At 43.7% G+C, this 26,242-nt stretch overlaps 1 protein-coding gene across 1 annotated transcript in view; it reads left to right on the plus strand.

Moving 5' to 3' along the window:
* Window positions 1–26,242, plus strand: part of CACNA1I (calcium voltage-gated channel subunit alpha1 I) — a 699,757-nt gene that overhangs the window by 183,366 nt on the left and 490,149 nt on the right. Inside the window, exon 3 of the mRNA XM_063940720.1 lies at window positions 25,911–26,008. Within this exon, the coding sequence (XP_063796790.1) occupies window positions 25,911–26,008 (98 nt within the window). The remainder of the gene's footprint in view (window positions 1–25,910; window positions 26,009–26,242) is intronic.

Genomic DNA, 26,242 nt, shown 5'->3' on the forward strand with positions numbered 1-26,242 from the left:
GGGTGTCACGTTTGCCCAGACTGTAGCACTAGCTGTTCTCAGGGATCCTGCAGATAGCGTGCACATTCTAGTACACTACTCAGACCGGCGATTGTGTCGGCATGGGTTTATAGCGCTGTGGCAGCGTGGACAGGTACCATTATCAGCAGAGATTGAGACCATAGTATGCACATAGATATATATATATGTATATATAGAGATATATATATATATTAAAGATGCTGTCTTAAGAGATATGTATATATATCCTTTGACCCGATGTCCACCAATGCCTCCATTAAAGCCTTTACCAGGCTATTGGATGACTCCGTGCATAAATATAACGAGGCGGCAGCCACTGTCCCAAAGCATCACAATTTATCTAAAGAGGAAGAATCTGCGCTTAAACAACTCGGCGGATATAGAGACATAATCATCCGCCCTGCGGACAAAGGGGGAGGAGTGGTAATTCTGGACTTGGATTACTACGTGAAGGACATACAACGTCAACTCGCAGACACCAAGGTGTACGAGGAATTGAGCCGTGATCCCTCCGTTGAATACCACAAAGCACTAAAAAGCACTTTAAACGCAGCCAAAGACAGTGGCAAGTTATCCACAAAATTGCACAAAGCACTTTTGCAGAAAAATCCCCTAGTACCTATTTTATTTACGGTACCCAAACTGCACAAGAACCAACTTTCCCCACCAGGCAGACCCATCATTGCTGCTAGAGAATCCATCTTTCAACCAGTTTCTGTCTTTCTAGACAGTATGCTGCAACCATTGATCTTAAAGCACAAGCACTTCATTAAAGACACAACCAGTTTCCTTAATCGGTTGAGAGCCATCCAGCAGGTACCGGAAGGAACCCTCATGTGTGTGGTGGATGTAGTTAGTTTATACACTAACATACCACATGAGGCAGGATTAACGGCCATGGAAGCCTTCTTGAAAAAAGAACACATGGACAAACTGGAAATTCCATTGTTCATGAACCTTCTCCGCATGACCCTAGAAAAAAATTTCTTCCTATTTAATGGCAAATTTTATCGCCAAAAGGTGGGGTGTGCGATGGGGAGCAACGTCTCCCCATCATTTGCGAACATCTACATGTTTGAGGAAGAAGAAAAGGTGTTCTTTCAAGAACAAACAGTCCATCAACATATATTATTCTTTTCTCGATATATAGATGACCTCTTCCTCCTGTGGACAGGAGGTTTAGAAAGGTTTGACCAGTTGATGCACCGTACCAACTCTAGACCAGAAGGCATCAAATATACCTATCAAACCAACACAAGCTCCATCCATTACCTGGACGTACAGATCACCATCACGGAGGGCACAATGCAAACAGGGGTTTACATGAAACCAACAGACAGGAACACCCTGTTGAGAGCTAACAGTCACCACCCTAAAGCCCTCAAGAATGGTCTGCCTCGCTCCCAAATGATCAGGGTATCACGCCTGATCAGCAATCGAGATAAGCTGGAAGAAGAGCTTGACAAGATGGTTCTAAAATTTAGAGAACGAGGTTACAATCGTCAACTCCTTGCAAAACATAAACAGGAGGTGATGCAAATGCCCAGAGAGATCCTCCTCCAACCCAGCAAACGCGCAAAAAGTCAGGCTTTACCCTTCATCTCTAGGTTCAATACCACAAGTCCGATAGTACAGAGAGCGACTAGAGCCTTATGGCCCATTATCTCTTCAGATCAGTCGCTTCCGTCACTCAGAGGGACACGACCAATGATGTGTTTTTCAAGGGGCAAAAACATCAAGGATGTAATAGTCCACACAGACATCACGGGGTTCCAACGACAGGAACAGTCTTCAACCACCTTCCTGACCAGACAGCCCGGGTGCTATAAGTGCATCAAATGCACTACGTGTGAAAACATGATGACAGGGTCCAGTTTCGACAATCCCCATCGAGACAAAACGTATAAAATCAATCATGTACTCACCTGCACCACCACTCACATAGTCTACCTCATTAAATGCCCATGCGGGCTCCACTATGTGGGCAAATCTGTAAGGACCTTCAGGGAAAGGATGGCTCTCCACCGGTCGGCCATCAAACAAGCTTTGGCAGGCAAAGAGTCAGAACAACCGGTGGCAAGACATTTTGCGATGGCCAAACACTCTTTGAGCGATCTGAAACACATGATCATTGATCACGTTCCCAAACATATAAGAGGGGGAGACAGAGATGGCAAACTTTTGCGCTTGGAAACCAAATGGATTTTTGAACTAAAAACCACCAATCCCCAAGGGTTGAACGAGAGACTGAACTGGAATATTTTTGAGTAACAATAATACTGAATTTATAACAACATAACAAGTGTCCAAGTGACGTGATTGTTCTTATGCTTTAATGACTTCACTCATGCATAACATTTTCATTGTTTTCACCCACGTATAACAATTTTTCTCCCTTTTATAGTATATATATCTGACAGCAATTAAGGTGATACCTGGGGATAACATAGTTGGTCCAGCAGGGGGCGAGTTTACCACCTTAACAGTCCCTTCAACCCCTTCAGTAACTAGGGTTGCCCATGGCAACAGTTCCAACGTTACGCATACAGCAATGGCACTTTTGCTTATTTCCATCCCTTTATATTCTTCTCATACCAGTCTGTCCCAATAGGATTACCACTCAGCCAGCCAGTGGAACCATTGTTTCCAGTGCACTTATCCATTAATTATTGTTTATTCTTATCACACAATGTGCCATTCACTTGTTTAGGGGGTTTGTATATAACTCCCATTTGCTCAAGTATCACTTTATTGTTATTGTTACAACTGCATTAAGCCTTAGAGGTGGTGGGTTCTGTAATACTGTATGTCACAAACTGTATACATGTTTCCAATCAGCGCCGCAGCCCGGCCGAGGATCACATCGGGTAACCATAGCAAAGACGCGCATGCAGGGCGCATTGGATATGACGTCATCTAATTGGGCCGGAGCGGAAGACGGACTTCGAGCGGCCGGGCGGGCACGATTTGGAGCACTTTGGCGGGCACTTCTACTTCTTTAAAAGGTATGTTTGTTCCTATACACACTGTTGTTCACCTTGAAAAAGGGGCGCTTGGTCCCCGAAACGTCGGTTCACTTTTACGTGTGAAATACATTTGACTTCTTTATCAGACTTTGAGTGCCGCTTTTCTTCATGTTTCATCTATATATATATATATATATATATATATAAAACATGCCCAAAGAGACATGAGTATACTGGGTCCTAGAGTCAAAGCTATGTCGATTTCTGCTTGACGTGTCCTGTAGAATATGCAATGGACAGATGATGCCGACTTAAGAGGCATATGGAAGGCTGAGGATTGTGTGGAGAAGGGTTCTCGGACCTGGTCTCCACAACTATAGCTGGTAATTCTGATATTTGCCTTATATTCCTGCACAGCCTAGGAAAGCACGACATTATCAAATGCAGCCTTTCAAATAAAGAAACAAGAAAGTCTGAGGTGCGTCCTTTCTTGCCAGAGGCGGGGGCAGAGGAAAGAAGCTGCACAACACAGCTAGTTCCCAGGAACAGAAGTCCTCCCCGGCCTCTACAAAAATCCACCGCATGTCGCTGGGGCTCCACAGGCGGAGCTGGGTCCGGTGGGGGCACGCCTTCGTAAGTTCAGCCACAAGTGGGTTCACTCCCTGTTAGATCCCTGGGCAACAGATATTGTGTCTCAGGGATACAAAGCTGGATTTTCAGTAGATACCCCCTCACCGACGGCCCTGCCGGCTTCACCCCACGAGAGGGAAACAGTGTTAACTGCAATTCACAGATTGTATCTTCACCAGGTGGTGGTCAAGGTTCCCCTCCTTCAACAAGGAGGGGGTTATTATTCGACCATGTTGTAGTCCCGTAATCCTGACGGTTCGGTGGGACCCATATTGAATTTAAAATCCCTGAACATATACCTGAAAAGGTTCAAGTTCACGTTGAAATCGCTAAGAGCGGTTATTGCAAGCCTGAAAGGTGACTCGGGATATAAAGGATGCATACCTTCAGGTCCCCATTATCCACCTCATCAGGCGTACCTCAGAATTACGGTACGGGATTGTCATTACCAATTTCAGAGGTTGCCGTTTGGTCTCTCCACAGCCTTGAGAATGTTCACCAAGGTAACGGCGGAAATGATGGTGCTCCTGCGGAAGCAAGGTGTCACTATTATCACGTACTTGGACGATCTCCTCATAAAAGCGAGATCAAGAGAGCAGTTGCTGAACAGCGTATCACTTTCTCTGGAAGTGTAATGGCAACACGGCTGGATTCTATATATTCCAAAGTCGCAGTGGGTTCTTACAGCTCATCTGCTTCTCCTAGGCATGATCCTAGACACAGACCAGAAAAGGGTTATCTCCCGATAGAGAGAGCTCAGGAGCTCGTGACACTGGTCAGGAATCTATTAAAACCAAAACAGGGGTCAGTGCATCACTGCACTCGAGTCCTGGGAAGGAGGGTGGCCTCATACGAGGCCATTCCCTTCGGCAGGTTCCATACGAGGTCCTTCCAATGGGACTTACTGGACAAATGGTCCGGATCACATCTTCAGATGCATTGGTTAATCAGAGTGCTCATCTTCTCGAGGGCCGCAGGTTCGGCGTACAGGACTGGGTCCTGGTGACCACGGATGCAAGCCTCCGCGGATGGGGGGCAGTCACTCAGGGAAGAAACTTCCAAGGGCTGTGGTCAAGTCAGGAGACTTGTCTGCACATAAATATACTGGAACTAAGGGCCATATACAACGCCCTGAGTCAAGTGGAGCCCCTGCTTCGAGACCAACCAGTGCTGATTCAGTCAGACAACATCACGGCGGTCGCCCATGTAAACCGCCAGGGCGGCACAAGAAGCAGGGTGGCAATGGCGGAAGCCACAAAGATTCTTCGTTGGGCGGAGAATCACGTGCAAGCACTGTCAGCAGTGTTCATTCCGGGAGTGGACAACTGGGAAGCAGATTTCCTCAGCAGACACGACCTCCACCCGGGAGAGTGGGGACTTCATCAAGAAGTCTTCACACAGATTGCAAATCGATGGGAACTGCCACAGGTGGACATGATGGCGTCCGGCCTCAACAAAAAGCTAAAAAGATATTGCGCCAGGTCAAGGGACCCTCAGGCGATAGCTGTGGACGCGCTAGTGACACCTTGGGTGTTCCAGTCGGTATATGTGTTTCCTCCTCTTCCTCTCATACCAAAGGTGCTGAGAATTGTAAGAAAAAGGGGGAGTGAGAACAATACTCATTGTTCCGGATTGGCCAAGAAGGACTTGGTACCCGGAACTGCAAGAAATGCGCACAGAGGACCCATGGCCTCTGCCTCTCAGACAGGACCTGCTGCAACAAGGGCCCTGTCTGTTCCAAGACTTACCGCGGCTGCGTTTGACGGCATGGCGGTTGAACGCCGGATCCTAGCGGTAAAAGGCATTCCGGATGAAGTTATTCCTACGCTGATAAAGGCTAGGAAGGACGTGACAGCAAAGCATTATCACCGTATATGGTGAAAATATGTTGCTTGGTGTGAGGCCAGGACGGCCCCTACAGAGGAATTCCAGCTGGGTCGATTCCTGCACTTCCTACAGTCGGGAGTGTCTATGGGCCTAAAATTAGGGTCCATAAGGGTCCAGATTTCGTCCCTATCCATTTTCTTTCAAAAAGAACTGGCTTCACTGCCTGAGGTTCAGACGTTTGTTAAGGGAGTGCTGCATATTCAGCCCCCTTTTGTGCCACCAGTGGCACCTTGGGATCTTAAAGTTGTGTTGGATTTCCTGAAATCCCACTGGTTTGAGCCACTTAAGACCGTGGAACTAAAGTATCTCACGTGGAAAGTGGTCATGCTGTTGGCCTTAGCATCGGCTAGGCGTGTGTCAGAATTGGCGGCTCTGTCATGTAAAAGCCCCTATCTGATTTTCCATATGGACAGGGCAGAATTGCGGACTCGTCCCCAATTTCTCCCAAAGGTGGTATCATCGTTTCATTTGAACCAACCTATTGTGGTGCCTGCGGCTACTCGGGACTTGGAGGACTCCAAGTTGCTGGACGTAGTCAGGGCTTTGAAAATATATGTTTCCAGAATGGCTGGAGTCAGGAAGACTGACTCGCTGTTTATCTTGCATGCACCCAACAAGCTGGGTGCTCCTGCTTCAAAGCAAACTATTGCTCGCTGGATCTGTAGCACGATTCAGCAGGCTCATTCTGCGGCTGGATTGCCGCATCCAAAATCAGTAAAAGCCCATTCCACAAGGAAGGTGGGCTCTTCTTGGGCGGCTGCCCGAGGGGTCTCTGATTTACAGCTTTGCCGAGCGGCTACTTGGTCGGGTTCAAACACATTTGCAAAGTTCTACAAGTTTGATACCCTGGCTGAGGAGGACCTTGTGTTTGCTCATTCGGTGCTGCAGAGTCATCCGCACTCTCCCGCCCGTTTGGGAGCTTTGGTATAATCCCCATGGTATTTACGGAGTTCCCAGCATCCACTAGGACGTCAGAGAAAATAAGAATTTACTCACCGGTAATTCTATTTCTCGTAGTCCGTAGTGGATGCTGGGAGCCCGTCCCAAGTGCGGACTTTCTGCAATACGTGTATATAGTTATTGCTTAACTAAGGGTTATTGTTATGAACCATCCGTTGAGTGAGGCTCAGTTGTTGTTCATACTGTTAACTGGGTAAGGTTATCACAAGTTGTACGGTGTGATTGGTGTGGCTGGTATGAGTCTTACCCTGGATTCAAAATTTCCTTTCCTTGTAATGTCAGCTCTTCCGGGCACAGTTTCCCTAACTGAGGTCTGGAGGAGGGGCATAGAGGGAGGAGCCAGTGCACACCAGATAGTACCTAATCTTTTCTTTAGAGTGCCCAGTCTCCTGCGGAGCCCGTCTATTCCCCATGGTCCTTACGGAGTTCCCAGCATCCACTACGGACTACGAGAAATAGAATTACCGGTGAGTAAATTCTTATTTTTTGCACCAATTGGCGCTAGGTGCATGGTTTGTCTTAGATGCTTCTCTGGTAGCAACTCCTGGAGTGTCATACTGTACCTAATGCTTCATTTAGCATTGTACCTGCATCCAAAGTCGCTTATAGTGCACTGGGTGTTGGGTGCTTAGGAAAATTAAGTACCAATGGAGTTGGTATAGAGGGGGTAATTCAGACCTGATCGCTGCTGTGCGTTTTTGCACAGCAAGCGATCAGGCCTAAACTGTGCATGCGTATGCACCGCAGTACGCAGGCACGACGGACAGCAGCAAAGGGGTCCACCAGTCAGCAATGGGTTTGTGCGAAGGATCCGATCGCACGGGCGTTTGCAAGGAGATTGACAGGAAGAGGGCATTTGTGGGTGGCAACTGACCGTTTTCAAGGAGTGTCCATGTATTTGCAGGGTGTCTGACGTCAAATCCGGTCCCGGACAGGCTGAAGTGATCGCAGTGGCTGAGTAAGTCCTGGGTTGCGCAGAGTCTGCACAAAATCAGTATGTGCAGCTCTGCTACACATGCGATTGCACACTTGCACAGCTAAAATACACTCCCCCTGTATGCAGCGACTATCCGATCGCAAGGCTGCAAAAATCGCTGCCCAGTGAACAGGTCTGATTTACCCCCAGAGTCACAGATTAAGGACAATATTACATGGCAGGATGCATGGTCTGCCTCACTAGTTTTGGCCGTTGACCTTTTGCCTTTTCCCCCAGGTTCACATCAGAGTCTCACACCACTGTTGCATGCAGTGCAAGCAGCAGTGTCCAGTGTAGCGGCTGGCCACACCCCCTCTGGAGACTAACCACACCCCTAAACATGGGCCCCTACCATTGCATTTCCCGGTGGGCCCTTCATGCCTCAGTACGACACTGTGTACCTACCTTCCCTTTCTCTTGCCTGTGTGGTTTCCCAGTAGACTCTGACACAGGTCTCCAAGAGCATGGTGTGATCACGGTGCAGATCTTCAGGAAAATGGCCGTGCTATTTTCCCTTTGATGTCTGCTGCACTGACACCACAAAGTTAAATATAATATATTGACACAGGATATGGGTCACCCTGGAATCGGGGCTGTGTGCACCACGCCTTTGTGTAGAACAGATACACCTTTGTGTAGAACAGTGCTCCAATGCGGTCAAAAAGCAGAGTCTAAAGGTATTTGTAATGTAACATCACATGACCTTGTTCCTATCCGCACACTACATTGTCAGATCCTCGGATCCTTGACAAACGTTTTGTAAAATTTACCTTACCTCTATTCCACCCTACATATGGGAACCAGGCCGATTATGAATGGATTACAGACAAGCAGAATATATACATTTTTTTCCATATATTAGCCCCATGCTGGCAAATACTGTACATCAATTATAGTTCATACTCAAATTCAATTTGTATCTTTTTTTACCTTAGAGCTGCATGCAATTTGTTTTCTGTAGTTCAGGCACATACTGTATCACTCATTTCACAGCATACGCTAACCACAGAACCACTTCATTCATAACAGAGTTGTTCATCCATGTATCTGTAATAAGGATTAAAGTGTACTTGTCAAGAGGTTCAATGTGCTAGATTGATGAGTTATTCTGATAAACTAGAGAAAATGTGAACAGGGCAGCATAAATACTAGTGTAATTATTGCAATCAGTAGTACCCTGAGACATACAGGGTCAGATTTATAACACTGTGCATATACTGTACCTTCACAAGTACAGTATGTGGTACCTGGACTGCCTGGAAAGATGGCAGCTACCCTAAAAGTCTCTGGAGAATGCAAGCTACCCTAAAAGTCTCTGGAGAGGATGTACATGTAGAAATAAGGACTTAGCTGGCCCCAGTCTGACTCTCAAGCATTGAGCAAAAATCATTTAAAATTATAACATTTAAAATGATTTTCTACTTTAGAATAATTTATTTGGTATATGTCAACTTTTACCTGACCCCACCACCAATATCCAATAAACATAAATATAATATTATCCTGGGTTTGTAAATTCAGACAGTGCAGTGCTATTCCATAATCAATAATAGGCATGGTCACGTGTCATGAAGGGGCATGACCACATGACACTGGGGGGAGTGGCTACATTACACTAGGGGTGTGGCCACACAGCATAGTTCCTTTTCTTTGCACTCTGGAGGCAAGGCTAGAAATATATAGTAATAACCCCAGTATAATAGAAATATATAGCAATAACCTCAGTATAATACAAATATATTGTAATACCCCCAATTTAATAAAAATACATAGTAATGACCCTATTATAACAGGAATATATACTGTAATAGTGCCCCTGGTATAATAGAAACATATAGTAGTGTCCCACATTACAATAGAAATATGTAGTAATACCCCATAATAATAGAAATATATAGTAATGTCCCCATAATAATAGAAATATATAGTAATGTCCCCATAATAATAGAAATATATAGTAATGTCCCCATAATAATAGAAATATATAGTAATGTCCCCATAATAATATAAATATATAGTAATACCCCCATAATAATATAAATATATAGTAGTGTCCCACATTATAATAGAAATATATAGCAATGCCCCAATAATAATAATAATAATAGAAACATATATTAGTGTCCACATTCTATTAGAAATGAATGACCCCACACAGTGAATACAGAGACATGCCCAGCAGCCCAGCCTGTGAAGAACAAAAGCCGCTCAGTTGCACACTGCAGGAAAAGTCACCCAGCTCAGTCCCCAGGCTCCTCTCTTTGTGCCAGCCATGGCCGCTAGGAGAGAAAGAGTGATGTGATCTCATGACGTTACCGTCATTCTCCCTGTAGCCCTGACAAAGTGGAAGGTGCCATCATGCTGCCCTTCACCATGGTCTTGTTGCTCAACAGCGCATTATAATTGCAGTAATGGCAGTCACAGGTTCAAAGTGTGCAGTGGGTGGTACTGCATACCTGCTGCCAAATTCTTAAGGGTACTCCGTACCCGAACGTACTCGCATACTTGCACCACTGGAGGTACAGTATGTTGACAAAGGCTGATCTGCACTCCAAGTTTTTTCTCTATGTATTCTGCAATAATCCCGTTACCTCCGCCTGTATTGTGTACTGTAGCCTAACTTCTGGAGTGCTCACTTGTAATCTTATTTTGACTACATCATAGATTAGTGTTTCTGGTCATTGCTCCCCCTTCAACAGGTCATGTTTTGAGGATTTATTTCTGTGAAAATAGATAGGATTGTTACTAGTCCATCCATACACTAAAACACCTGTGCATGATTAAAGATATCCTGAAAACATGAGCTGTTAGGGGAAGAGGAAAGCATGTGGACTGGATTTAGGAAGCACTAATATAGATGGTTTGAGTATCTATGGGGCGATTTAATTCACAGGGATGTGTATAAATGCTCACATTGAAGATAATTACAGTATAGCTTGTGGCTGCGAGTTGATGTGAACCCCCCCCCCCCCTTTCCTTGAGTGTGTCACCAACTTGTTGTTAGTCTGTATGGGTAAGTGGGTCCAAAGGTTCTGACTACAAACTAGTGTTGGCCATAGCCAAAAAAAAAAAAAATGTCCCTTGTGTTAACCATGACCAACTTAACCAGGGGCCTGACACAGAGATGGACACAGCAGCACAGACATTGAGTTGTTGTATGCAGCTGCTGTGCTAAAATATGCTAATGCCACAGGAGGTGTCTTGCGTATATAGACGCCTCCTGACAGTTTCTCTGATTGGCTGCTGTGTCCGAAGATGCAGCACTGGATTACTCTGCGTGAACATCGGTCATCTGAGGAGCCTTAAGGTTACTCAGGACGGCCAATGTTTTCATGCAGCTGAGGCCAGTAAAGCCGTGTCCGCTGGCCATGGCCGCCCCATTCACCATGTTAATGCAGCTTAGAGGGCACTGCAACTGTCGTCACAGACAGAGATTTGCACATGTGCAATACAGCGCATTCGTAGATCTGAAATTATCAGAGATGTAGGCAAACCATTGGCCTTGTGTACATCCCTGAAACTGGCCTCAAACTCTGCTATACCTGCAATATGACAGTCACGTCTACAGAAGATGGCTGCTGCAAGCACTGCACTATTATATAGAACACTAGACTGGGGATAGAGATTGGGGTAAACAAAGCACATGAAAACAAAGAGGAAGCCATAACAAGAAAGACAGGAAATGAATGAAAGCAATACAGTAATTATTTAGCAAACAAAATTCCACCTTGTTAATTGTTTCCCTGGTGACTCCTTTTTCTATTCTTGGCCTAACTTTAAATGTTCAGTTTAATACGTTGTAATTTAACAGGGCCATATAGAAAGCTTTTATAACCATGCCTTTCAATTACACCTGCGTCCTGTCTGTTTGGAAATAATTCCAGCCAGGGCAGGAGTTATACAGTCTCACTGTAGTTACTCCCTTTGTATATTTGTCCTCTTGAAATGTGAGGAGGTTCGGCTGCTGAGCTTGCTGCAGAAAATGGCAGGTTGCCCCTTATACAAAGAGAACATTCATGTTTAAATTTACAGCTATTTAACCACTGGCATTGTGATGCACTGAATGCCCAGCACAGACCATTCTTCTACCTCTGATTAACTGGCAATGCCGGCCGGCTATTGTAAGCCTGTGGATTTATTCTGTGGTCACAACTTGCTATTTTACAGCCCCAGTTTCTTTATTACCTATTTTTAAAAAAAAATGAAATTTGTCATAGAATATTTTAAAGCAATAACATGACATTTTATGATTACAAATTATATTTAGTGTATAGCATTTTTCCATTTAAAACAAATATAAGCCTATTGTTGGGGTTTGATGAGACACTGAGAAATTGTGCTAATAGCTCAAATTAATTTGTGTAAGGAATTCATTGAAGTCTGCTTTTCTTTGATGATAAAATGCTCTTTGATGAAAGGTAAGCTTTATGCTTACTGCTACCTAGAGAAGGGCAAAACGGGTTGGACAATTCCACCATTTGGACGATTTTCAGACATTCACTGTTAGCTAATTAATTGACTAATCGTTCTTGGTGTGCCAAAAAGTTCATTGACTAAGTAACAATCTTTAGAGAATAAGGCCAATTACAAGCTTCTTAAGGCCTGATGTTTTCTAAATGCCATTTACATGTGTTTTTAATGTCTGTAAGCTGCAGGTAAATGGGGATGATACTAGAAACCAAGATAATGACTCCTTTGAGAATTCAGCTTCCCATTTATCAAATTCTTTCAGTATATGAAGATGTATTTATTGAATCACATACTGTATTTGCATACTTTGACATTAGGACTGGTAAAAACAAAGTACATCCCAAATTAGGGCCAGATGTATTAAGCCTGGAGAAGTGATAAAGAAGTGATAAGTGGAAGGTGATGACGCACCAGCCAATCAACGCCTAACTCTCAGTTTTCAAACCCGTAATGATTGGCTGGTTCGTTATCACCTTCCACTTATCACATCTTTACCACTGCTTTATCTCTTCTCCAGGCAAAATACATGTGCCCCTATATTTACTGTAAATGTCATTAGGATCAAGATATTGGGGGAATTCAATTAGCCATGGTAACTCACCGCTGGCTAATTGAGGCTCTGGAGTTATTCAGCCCTGAAGGCAGCCCACAGACTGCAGTTAACAGGGGATTTTTTTAAAGAAATCATGATAACTAGTGTGTTAACGAGTGCCACTACCCTGTAAACACTTAGGTCCGTAAAACCTATCAAGGATTGTTTGTGTTAACGCCCAAATATGTTAATTTAACAGGCGTTAAAAAGGGTCTCAGGTTAAAAAAAAAAAAAAAAAGAGATTGTCATTGATTAGCTTTAGGCTTTAATTACTTTTTCACTCCCATTAAATTAACGGGGATAATTGAATTTGGCCCATACAGATGGTATTGGTTCCCGGAGCTCTGCTCCTTTCTATAAGAAGGTGGTCCAGGGTTACAAAGAGCCCCCCTATGCAACCGCCCCTGTGTGCTTGATTCATGTTTGTGAGTAAAGCAAATGATCAAGCAACTGGGTAAAAACAAGGTGGGTCAGATGTAACATGTGCAGAGAGAGTTAAACTAGTTACACCCAGGGCTACTGACAGCTGTGCCAGGCCCTGGTACTGGGAGGGTGTGTGGCTATCTTGGGGAGGTGTGACCATTTTCCCTCCGTAGGCGCACATGTTGAATAGGAGGGGGGCACCAGTGGCTGGTCAGAGGGTAGATAGGGAAGTTGAGTGAGATCACTTCCCCCCCACCGCACATCACGCAGAGAAAGAGAGAGGACTGACTGCTGACGCAGCAGCCTCTCTCCCTAGCTCAGTGCACAGCAGCGTATGCTGGACTGGCAAAGAGGTTGCTGTCTCTTCTTTCTCCCTGCCCAAAGTGCCACTGCTGTCCATGATTGGGGGCGGTGTGTGTGTGTGTGTGTGTGTGTGTGTGTGGGGGGGGGGGGGGGGGGGCCTGCAAGGCCCTTCCAACAAGTTTCGGCCCAGGTAAAGAATTACCCATCCCCCCCCCCCCCCCCCCCCTCCCCTCGGCGGCCCTGGTTATACCTCTTTACTTTTTACATTTATTGTAATGTGGTATAAATGACATAGTGAGCATTATAATGTTACATAATATAAACCGGTACACAGTCTTGTGGTACAATATGAAGTGTAGCATAATAGGAACTGGGGGCACTGGAATGTGGCCTAATATGAACTGGGGATGCTGTCTGTCCTAATGTGAATTAGGGGTACAGTGTGTGGCATAATGTGTACTGGCAGCCCTAAAATGTGACATAATATGAAGTAGAGCATTAAGATGGTTGATAAAATAAACTAGAGCACTACTATGGGGCATAACATTAACTTAGACACTACTATGTTTTAGAAAAAAAATATTTTGGGACATAAAATTATCATCTGCTTTGGAGAGGTGTCTCTCTAGAAGCATTGGGATAGGGGTCCCCTAAAAATGTTGCTATGTGGCCTGCAAAGTTCTGGCTATTATCCTGGGCTCTGTGATACAGTCAGGTTTTGGAGCAGTGGTTCTCAACTCCAACCCTCAAATACCTGCAACAGGTCATGTTTTGAGGATTTCTCTAGGTGGAATAATTACTGACCCAGCAAAATAGCCTAACTCACCTGTGCATGATTAAAGACAATCACAAAACATGACCTGTTGGGAGTACAGGAGTTGCAAAACACTGTTTAAGAGGATTTTGGATATTCTGAGAACTGCAATAGTTAAGGGACCTGGCTCAGTCTGTCCCCTGGCTTTGCTTCATCTCTATCCAGCCCTGCCTGCTGCTCTGATTGGTGCTCTCCCTGTTGTCTACCATCTCCAGCGCTATACCATCCACCACCCCCATGCTTCGCTCAGTCCGCCAACCCCCCCCCCCCACGTACGCGCACTCTACTCCATCCGCCACATTTGTGCTGTTTCCCATAAGTCACCCTGCTCCTTCCAGCCACCCTGACCTGCTCCACCCCTTTTGCCCATTTTCATATTTACCAAGTTTCTGGCTCTTTTCTTAGGTCTGACCTGTCTCTCTCATGGTGGGAGCCACCATCCCAGCTCACATGACCCAGCATTCAGGAGATGGGACAGACGGACCTTATGAAATGATTATATACTGTAGATAAATGTACAGTACAGTGTGTGCTTGTGGGATCTGTGTAGTGCAGTGGTATTCAGATAGAAGAGACAAGGAAGAAGTTAAGAAAATGGGTAAGGAATTTGGTAAGCTTTCCTATAGAGATCAGTTTCTAGAGCTTAACCACTTGCTTAATTGCATGTGTTGCGATCGGAGCCAGGAGTATGTTACCTGGCCAGGTTGTATCACATGTGATGCATTTCCCGCTGTGTCCGCTGTTGTGCGGAAGAGGTGATCCATCCTGCACAAGTTCACACACCTCTCTGGAAGCAGGCAATGGCAGTGGCAGCCCTGTAAAAGCACCAGGAAAATGGCCCTTTGGCTCTTTTCCCGGGATTTTTCGCATGCACAGTAGGAGGAATCTCTGCACTATTTTCCCAGAACCCGGCACATGTATAGTAGACTCTAGTACAGTGCTAGTGTCTACTAGCAGCGCCGTCTATCACAGTGACACAGAGAATAAGCTGCTAGCAAGAGAGAGCGGAGGGGAATCAGGCGAAGTTTGCACCCAGGCCCCCTCCTCTGTTAATACGCCCTGGCCCTATTGGCTTGACTTGTCAGTAACACGCAAACAACACAGCTATGATACATGCAAATGCCACAATGCCACCCAGTGGCACCCACTCAGCTGCAAATAGAGATACGACTGATATCAGTATGACTCTGAATCACCTGTTATTGCTCTATTTTGTGTATGTAGCTCCTGATTCATTCACACTTTGCTAAAAAAAAAATATGTGAGGTCCGTACCCAGATGGAATTACATTCAAATCTTTATCAGGCCCTATCTGTGCACAGTTCTAGACAGTTACAGTATACTGTACATGACAGTGCACAGTTGTGCAGGCCATCATGGAGCAAGAGGAGTCTAAACGGTAAGCAGGCAGTTTGTCTGGATGGTCTGATTGTTGACATTCAACATGTCAAGATGCACATGTGAATGTCCACAGCCAGAATGTCGGCACACTGTTTTAGTGTTAGGGCTAGGTATCAGTTAGGGCTAGGATTAGGGTCAGATTAGGTTTAGGCTAAGTATCAGGTGTTTTTATAATGTGTGCAGTAGGTCCAGCAGGGGCACACACTGCACCCATTTTTAATATTTACTTTTCCAGAGTCCAGCATCGGGTGCTGCAGTCGCAGCGAAAATTGCCACCAAAATGGCCGCCGAACATACACAGCATACCCTTCAACTGTACCTTTTTGGCCGGTACAGTACCATTTTTTGAAGGTCTGTACCGGCCAAAAAGGGCTTTGTACCGATTTTTGACTCACTGCATCTCCATTGAAAGTATAGGAAATAGGGCGTGGCCACGCCCCTTTTACCCGCGGCCACGCCCCCTTTCCTCATTTGTACCGGTTTTTACGTGCACAATGTTGGAGGGTATGACACAGTAGTGATTTTGGTCTCCGGGACATGGCAGGCGCCATGTATTCAGAGACATGTGAATGCACATTAGACTCCGGCACAATGCCGGAGTCTACTGCGACATACAGAGGAGGGGGCACACCCAGAGTGGCACACGGGCCACCTCCTCTGTGAACACACCCCTAGGTTAAGTTTAGATTAAAGATGAACAGGAAATCCCATTGTCGATATGCCGACTGTTGACATCCACAATATCACCATTCTGACAATGTTAAAATCATGTCAGTGTCAACATTGTGAATGTCGACAGTTGTTACCTTGGCATTTTGTACATGGCGAGATCTTGAATGTATATACCACACCCCTCTAAACTAAGAACCATTTTAGAAGATAACAAGAACAGTTTAAATGAAATGTGTGGACTATTGGGGAAATAGGCATAGCGGCAAAGCCAGGCTCAGATTCATTTTCCAGTGCTAGTTCACTCCCACAAGCACTTGAACTGTCAATGCACCATAAATGCTCTAGAAGGAGCGCTTGTGCATATAATGAAGCATTAATATTCACAAATGACCCGGAGTGGTTGAATTAGGAAGTTGGCATAGTCTGGACATTTGTAGGGCTACTACTATACGTGGTGGTAATGCATTCTCTTGGCTTTTGGACCTAAATCTGTAGCCTGCATATTCATGACTTTTTCATTACTTTCTTAATGAGCATATAAACGTTTCTCTGGTTCAAAGACACACTGGCAGGTTTTTGTTTAATGAATGGAATTATTTTTATGACCTTCCAGTATGATTTAATAGTACTTCTGAGGAACAAGATTCAAATAAGTATTCCAAATAGAATGTAAAATCTGGTTCGCTTGACCCCCAGATGAATTCCTGGTAGTGAGCTGCAAATGTCACATGATTGATGGTAGGAGGCATAAAGATGGCATATCACTTATTAAATACATGCACAGATATATGGCAGAGGTCTCTCTCATCATCTAGCTTCACAGATAAAGCATTAATGTTAGGAATTTATACGACTGACAGCAAAAGAGTCTGTTGTCAAATACTCTTAATTATAGTTTACAATGTAATATATTGATACTCAAGTGCTGGATAGTCTTATGCTGTAAATTATATAGTATATTATTATACTGTATGAACTAAAGCTAGGGGCTTGAGTACAGATAATATTCATCACAATATTCAGTGGATTACTACTGATTTATACTGTACTGTAGGTGTGAGATCATTTTTATCCTTTCATTAGTAATTATCCATGACATAAAAATACATCTGAAATGAAAAAGTTAAATTCTAAAATATTTATTTTTCTAGTTTACAGAAAAAAAATAAACCTGGAATTATCTTGACATCCTTGATTATATCTAAAACATTCTTTTAATCCAATGGGGCGTTATTATTATATTCACTCTACAGCAGCTTTTGCTAAAGGCTTTAAAAAAAATGTATAATATAATTGTTATTTGGTACTGTATTTGTGTTTTTGCTGAATTGGTTTGTGCTAATGCAGAAACTGTTACTTAAGACTGTTTTTGATAGGCTTATATGTATAATGTAACAAGTCAGCCATATGTAATACACATGCGGATGGAAATAAAACACACCTCAGAGTACACTTGATATAAAAAAAAATCCGTAAACTGACACCAGATACTGTAGGTTACAAGCAAAATAAAATAAAAAACCTGTTTTGGTACTTGTTAATTATGTGGGCACTGTTGTTCCAGGGAGTATGCTAGTCTCTCGAGCACATGCCCAGTAAGTTCTCATACATGTATAGTCACACTCACACCACAATGTCTACAGTTGTGATATTAACATTGTTGAAATGTTGACATTAAACATATCCGCATTTGCTAAATGTTGGCATATTTACAAAGTGAACTGTCAACATTCTACAGCTACACAAACAGCAGTGAAGGTTTAGGGCTAGGCAACAGGATGGGAGGGTTAGGAACTAAGGGGAGGGATAGGGTTAGGCATCGTGATGGATGGGTGGGGTTTGGAACTATGGGAAATTTTTGGGTTAGTAATACTGACCGTTGGAAGCGTTGATGAATCCGCCTCATCAGCTGACTGCCGGTCACAGAAGACAACAATGTCTTCCCATACCAGATAAGTCACCACTAGACTACCAGGGATGTTTTGTCTAGATTCTATTCAACATTTTATCGGTGTCTACATATCACGCATCAGATGATCACACGCATCAGAAAATCTTTCAAGTTGCGACCTACTTCTGATGCGTCCGGACCTTTACCATAAACAAGTTTCTAATGCATGGCTTAAAACACAGAAGTTGGGTTGTTACAGGTATGTCGGATGCACCACAGAGACACATTCCACCATCCATATACTGGACGCAAAATGAAGATCAGACACAAGGTGACCTGCATCTCGGACTATGTTATTTACATTCTAAGTTTCCCGCATTCACTGTTCTATGTTGGAAAAACTATTTGTCCGTTCCAGGAACACATGGTCACTCACAGGTCCTCCATACAAGCATCAATAGAGAGGGATGTTTCAGATATACCAGTGGCCATACATTTCTGCACTGCACGCCATCTCTTGACCTTATTAAAATGTATGATCATTGATCGTATACCGCCCCTCTTTCAGGATGGAGATCATGCGAAAATACTGCTATGTAGGGAGGTAAAGTGGATTCATAAGCTGGATACCATCAGGCAATGGGTATTTAATGACTCTATACATTATGGCATCTTTTTGGACGGATAACTCTAAAGGATCTAGATATCCTATGGATTGACTATGTGGGGTTCTAATACCCTACAAGAACGTCTAGATCCCATAAGATTTTTGTGTTTTTACAGGTTTTTTTGTAAGGGAGTGATACAGTGTGGTCTTCATTTTTTTATCTTTTTGATTTTCTATTTGTATCTTATTTTTTTATTTTTGGTTTTCTTGTGTAGTTTGTAGCCATTTTATTCTATGTACATAACTATATCACTTGTTGACATATATGGTTGTAACTGACATTATATGGATGTAACTGACATTATATGGATGTACTGTATCTGACATTATATTGCCATGGCCTTTTTGTGCAGACTTATACCAGGTGGTCCTGTATTTTCCCCGTAATTGGTCCATTTATACAAAGTGCTGCCTTATATACAGTAGGTTTACTAGATGATACTACATTTGTGACATTGCAGGTTACTGAATTACAGTATGTGGTATCTATGGGACTCTGGCCTCATATGTGGTTTTTTGTATTATGATATTTGTCACCTACTGTATTGCACAATACATTGAGTACTGCATACTTATACAGGATGCACTTATGATGGTCTGCAATGACACCCTGATTGGGATGACTCTAAGATTATGTCATGTTTTTCAGATGCTCCAGGTAGTGACAACTTGGTTGTTCAGTCACCAACAGCAGCAGTGAGCTGCTACTACTGCACATGTGCTACCTGTTGCATGGTGACTGAAGCCCCAGTTTGCGCTCCATGCCGGAGTGCAGTGACACTTAATAGCGGCTACTCTGGTGTTATCCCAATATCAGTGGCTCTCCATACATCCGTAATCTGTTGCCTAACAGCCTAAGCCCCGGCTTGCATTCCATGCCAGAGTGAGGGAACGCACGTCCGGTTTCTGTATCAGGATATCACCGTGGGGTGTCCGTACTCTATCATGAAGCCACAGGTGCTTTGCACTTACTTAATGTATTTACTTGATCCTTTGCTGTATATTTATGATTATATACACTTGCTAACTGTGCTGAAATGTTCTGTCTACTAAAGTTCACCTGACCTGGGTGGTCATTCCGAGTTGTTCGCTCGCTGCCGATTTTAGCAGTGCAGCGATTAAGTAAAAAAACAGCAAAAATGCGCATGCGCATGGTACGCAGCGCGCATACGCTAAGTACTTTCACACAAAACTTTGTAAAGTTACACAAGCTCGAGCGACGTTTTTTCATCGCTCGAGTGATCGTAGTGTGATTGACAGGAAGTGGGGGTTTCTGGGCAGTAACTGGCCGTTTTCAGGGAGTGTGCTAAAAAACGCAGGCGTGCCAGGTAAAAACGCAGGAGTGGCTGGAGAAACGGGGGAGTGGCTGGCCGAACGCAGGGCGTGTTTGTGACATCAAACCAGGAACTAAAAGGACTGAGGTGATCGCAGTCTAAGAGTAGGTCTGGAGCTACTCAGAAACTGCAGCAAATTATTTAGTAGCAGTTCTGCAAATCTTTCGTTCGCTATTTTGCTAAGCTAAGATACACTCCCAGAGGGCGGCGGCCTAGCGTTTGCAATGCTGCTAAAAGCAGTTAGCGAGCGAACAACTCGGAATGAGGGCCCTAGATACCAACATTAACTAGTGGGTGTACCTCCCACTAATTATGGGCTGCACTCGTGGAGTATCTGGGGTATAAGTATGGGACTGGGGTCATTCTGTATGTATCTTGACAAAGGTCCATGTGGGGAATGAAATGTCAATATTACCTGATATATCCCTATTTGAATAAACCGTAATTTCTGGGTTTAAGCCTGGTGAGTGCACCCTCCTTTAATTTCTCTCTCTCTCTCTCTCGCTCTCTCTAAAATGGCATGGCATAATGATAGAAAACTCACTAACATGATTGGACACATTAGATCACATGTCCTCGCCTAGCCGTGGTTGCGCCTCATTTGGTGTGATGCGCATGCATCTAATTTACACTTGCGACCATCGGCTTTCTATGGAGCCGATCGCGGGTGTGACTAGCCACAGCTCAGTGTACTAAGTCGCTTCTGCAGCATATGTGCACATGCGGCCATGCCGCAGGATGGATGAGCGTGGCTACATCTGTATTTCCCCATGACCACACACCTTCCAGCGTAACCGCACACTTGAACTACAGATGTGACCCTTTATGCATATGCTGCAATGGGTAGTGGAGCGTGAATAAGCACGCTTCCCCCTACAGTACGCTATGCCACTGCATGCAGCCCGCGATGTGAACACATTACTGGCAATAACTTAAAGGGACACATCTCAACTTCTGACTGTTGCACTGACCCTTGTAGACAACCAACGCAATACGTAAATCAGAGTGCGACCGCTCACTGAAGAGTGGTAAATGTACTGTATCTATACAGTATAATATTACACTAACACGTACAGTACACATATACTGGGCTTCTGATTGAGCGACTAATACATTTTTGTAGACTGGATAGCACAGTCATAAGCTGGTTCAAATCATTTCTCACAGACAGGTCACAGAAAGTATTGTCTGGAGTATACTCATCATCACCATCAGTGCCATTGCCATGTGGTGTCCCACAAGGTTCTATACTATCCCCCATGTTTTTTGCAGTATACATGCTTCCGCTGGGTGAAATAATCAGGCGCCATAGCCTGGTCTACCACTGCTATGCAGATGATACACAACTATACTTGTACTTTGTTCCGGGCACTGATAACCCAATAGCAACCCTAAATGGCTGTCTATCTGAGCTCCAGGAGTGGATGAGTACCATTTGGCTGCGACTGAACCCGGATAAAACAGAGGTCCTTATGATAGGACCGCAACATCAAAAGACAAGACTGCAGCATAGCCAACCAACTGGACTTACACTCGAGGATTCAGAATTACAAACCACTGATCGTATGCGGAATCTTGGCGTTGTCCTGGATGGTGGCTTGACATTTAAACATCAGATATCAGCCACAATCAAATCCTTATTCTTTCACCTAAGGAACATAGCCAGAATCAAGCTCTTAATTCCCTCAGATGATCTGCCAAAAGTCATCCATGCATTTGTATCATCTCGATTAGACTACTGTTATGCCCTTACCTTGGTCTCCCAGCAAAAGAATTGCACCACTTACAGCTGGTACAAAACACAGCTGCCAGGCTGTTAACCAACCAGCCCCATTCTAGTCACATAACAGCCATCCTCTACTCCCTTCACTGGCTGCCTGTACGATGGCGAATCATCTTCAAGATTGGCTTACTGACTTTCAAAGCACTACATGACCAGGGCCCAAGGTACCTGAAACAGCTTCTGACCCCATACTGCCCCACTCGATTACTGCGATCTATAGATGAAAGGCTTTTAGCAGTACCTAGAATCTCCCGTAAATCATCTGGAGGTCGAGCTTTTAGTCATGTGGCTCCGACTCTATGCATGGAACTCACTTCCCCGCACAGTGTGAGTGGCCCCAACTATAGAATCCTTCTAGAGTAGACTCAAGACTTTCCAGTTTACGCAAGCATTTCCATAATGTCCCTTTAGTATCTACATTCTTCTGTATTTTATGAAAAGCTGTTCTGTACTGCACTATTTTCTGTACTATATTATGCTATGTTAAGTGCCTTGAGTCCTATTGGAGAAAGAGTGCTATATAAATAAAATTATTATTATTATTATTATTATTATTATTATTATACAGTTACACAGACACACACATATACACAGATACATGTACTGTACAGTTGCACAGAGTGAATGAGGCAATACAATATAATTTAATTTTCCCTCTCCCTCATACTTCACAGACTGGGTGGTTGTACTCATCACTAGTGGTCTCATCCCTCCTATCTCCCATGGTGCATTGCAGGAGTCAGGGCTGTACCCTGTGCTGGGAAGCCCCACCCCCTTCTCAGACACTGCCTAGCCCCCTCCTTCTCCTAAGACTTGAATTATGACCTGGGGGGTATCTTGAGAAAGGGATTTAAAGCACATGCTTCCCCAGAGCCCTTTCTTCTGTAAGCCAACATTCTCTAAGCAAGCAGCTGCAAGTTGGGCCCCTAATTAGCAGTGCCTAGGTAGCTGCCTAAAGCCGCATAATGGTAGCGTTGTTGTGGTATAGGGGTTCTCTTGATCAGAATTAGAAAGGTAATTAGGGTGTCAATGAATATGAATATAAATGATGATGTGGAAGTCAATAAGTGGGATGATGGAGTTAATGATTGTAAGCTCGCAAGAGCAGGGACTTCTTTCCTCATGTGCCTTTCCTTTTCTTACACTATTTTACACTCCATACTCCCTGTGATGGCACCTAACCCCGGGTTTTCTATACCTGTCCTATATTGTCTTGTACTGTAAGTGCTGTTTTCTTGCTTGCTCATTTGATTATGTACTGTGTAATGGGCGCTGCGGATCCCTTGTGGCGCCATATAAATAAAGGATAATAATAATAATAATAATAATAGTAATGGAGTTCTGTACAGTGTGTTAAATGGGGTTGTCATGATGATGCTGAAGGAATAAATGATTTTTAAGAGGAATTAAATAATGATCAGGATATGATATTGTTTTGTGGTCAAAAAATGCGGTATTATGTGGTTTACTAAGATACTCTAGTCAATAACTGGGAAGCTCTGTGTGTATAATATGGTGGTCATTGTATTGTTCTCTGGTCTACCAAAATACTCTTTCTATGGTATGTATTGTTTCATAACAGTGCTTTTTGTACTGTTTGATGATCATAAAAATGCTTCTTGGATTGCATTATGGTTTGTATTGGATGCCAGTCTGTTTTATATCATGGTCACTGCTGGTACGCTGAGTTATATGGTGGTCACTAGGAGTTTTCACTGTACATGGTCCTGCCCTCATGCATGAGTGGACTTGGTACTCAGGAGGATGAACTACAGTAGCATTCTTGTCAAATATACATTTTGCAGTTTGATCTGGCAGGTTGGGTACAGAATCCCGACTGTAAGAATGCCAGGAGCAGGACCCCAATGGTGAAAATGCAGACAATTTTTGGTAAGCACTCTACTACTAATCCAAACGCCAACCATAACCCTAACCAGCGGCGGGTTAGGCGAGCCCAGCAGGAAGCAGCGTTGGTGTGTTTGCGGCAGACAATGATCCAGGAGTCCAGAAATCCAGGCCGTGGCTTTGGGTCTATCTAGGCGCTGGAGCTTGGACGTTGGAGCACGGTGGGCTTCCTTCATCTCATGGGCCTCTGGACATTTGCCAGTTTAGTCTCCCTGTAGTTACACCACTGTACTTTAGGAGCTTAAAACACAGTTTGCAAAATGGTGCTCCCCAAAATAACATTGCAAAAAGAAAAACGATGAACTGCCTCACATGCGCCTTACAAATTGACTTGGTTCATTTGTAATAGGCTGTCCTTCATTCAGGTAATAAGTTGATTATGTAGCAACATTTACCTGATTTAATTTCAGGCACTTTGTAATTTAGCCCGTGTAGCCAACTGCAGCTTTTTTCCCATTCTTCTCATGCTGGGATGGCAACTCCAAAAAACGGCTATCCCAGCAAATGATAAAAAGTACTCTCTATGCCGATGGTGACATTGATGAAAGATTGCTCTCCTGGGTGTTCACCCACCTCACCTACTAGAAAGACATGACCATAGGGCTGGGCACAAACAAAGTTTAGGCTGCCAGGGAAGGACAGATAGATCCCTCTTTAAAAAGGTGTCTAGACAATAGGGGGTAAATTTACTAAAATGGGAGTTCTATTTAAGATGAAATGTTGCCCATAGCAACCAATCAGGTTCCAGGTATTATCTTCTAGAAGGTGCTAGATAAATAATAAGTAGAATCTGATTGGTTGCTATGGAAAACATCCCATCTGAAATAGAACCATTTTAGTAAATTTACCCCATGGAATCAATGGCTAATACAATCAGCAGAAGGCATTAGCTATCAGGCCAAGCTTCAAAAATCTTTTCTGTATTTGGTAAATTGAAGTACATTGCTATTCCTATTGCTGGTCTATGGGAACAGCTGTATTCTGAGGGTCCTTCATTAATGCAGAAAATACTGTATCTGATATCTCATTCATCAATACTTTGGTAAATTCTGACTGTACTATAGTTTACGAAAGTCATGCAGAGACAGCAGTTCCATATGTTTTTTGTAACAATTAGATAAACTGACCCTTTGTTACACTTGCACACGTGTCCATTTGTGAACTGTCACTACTATTTTTCGCACTGCCCATGGTAAGTAGGAAAAGTGTTCCAAGAATGTGTTGTGGGAGCATAGGTGGATCTGTGGGCTTCTTACCTACTTTTACAATGTCCTTCCCAGGAGAAACCTTGGAGGGAAAGCAGGTGGGCTGTGATGGGGGCATGGTTGGAGCTTTCACTTTCACTAATTTGAATAGGGGTGGGACCTAAATGACGCAATTAACATAGAATCGCGTTACTAGGCCTCGACCCCTCTGCACGGACTTGGATTCCTGCTACTGTTCTGCCCACTTCACCAGGAAGTGGGCAGAACATGGGAGGGATGACCACTCTTCCAGGGGTGCGGGGGACTACCCCAAAAATCCTGAGTTCCCCGCAGGATCTGGGAGAGTAGGCAAGTATGACTTAGAGCTGAGCGTATGCCGATAGCTTTCTGATTTCAGAGGCTATCATACACCAGGCTGGTGCAAGTGCACACTGATTGTGATGATCCAAATGCAATGTGGCCACAGCTGCAGCTGAATTGCATATAACTCTAAATCAGAATCTTGGTATTTAGCATATTTTGGCTTGTCTACAGTATTTAGCAAAGGCTTGAGTGATTAAATTTAATAAACTTTGACTATGACAAATAAAATCCATTATATTAATCTATTGGCTCTTTTCTTGCATATATTGGGCGTGTAGTAGTTGTGTTGTAGTTACGCATCAGGGTTACAAAACGTTTAAAACAAGTGTCATAGTAACATTTGTGAATAACTTTACTGTTCATGTTACACCATCTTTTTTTTCCCCAGTCAGTTTCACGTGTAAACTCTGTCATTCATTTCTGTTACAGTTAAGAGTGAACATTTCCACTGCCGAAGCACTTTTGTATGTAACAGTGTTTGCCATTGTAGCTTGCATATCATTAAATGAGTTTCAGACAACTTCCAGCTAGACAAAATGCGCACCAGCCTTGTTTATAAATATGATATTGTCATGTCCTACTTTCTTTGTACCAAATTTTTTTGTGTGTATTGTGCATTATTATTAAAATTATTCCTTTGTTTGCAGGATGGTTGAGTATTCCCTGGATCTCCAGAACATTAATCTATCTGCTATCCGCACTGTGCGTGTCCTCCGACCTCTTAAGGCCATCAATCGAGTACCCAGTAAGTGTCATTTTCTATATTAAGGGTAGCAACCTGTGCCTATGCAGTTGTTAACTACTTCCCGTAACATGCTGTACCAGGCAGCAGCTGTTGACGCATACAGGGCTTTGTAGTTATACTCCTGGAGAGCCCTAAGCTGTTGTATCCTACTCTACCCAGATATCTCTGACCTTGTCATTTGTTCTAGTTATGGGTGAGAGGTTGGTGGAATATGGGGTTGTATTATTTGTGTTT

Source organism: Pseudophryne corroboree, chromosome 9 (assembly GCF_028390025.1).
Source record: "Pseudophryne corroboree isolate aPseCor3 chromosome 9, aPseCor3.hap2, whole genome shotgun sequence".
Classification (NCBI taxonomy): Eukaryota; Metazoa; Chordata; class Amphibia; order Anura; family Myobatrachidae; genus Pseudophryne; species Pseudophryne corroboree.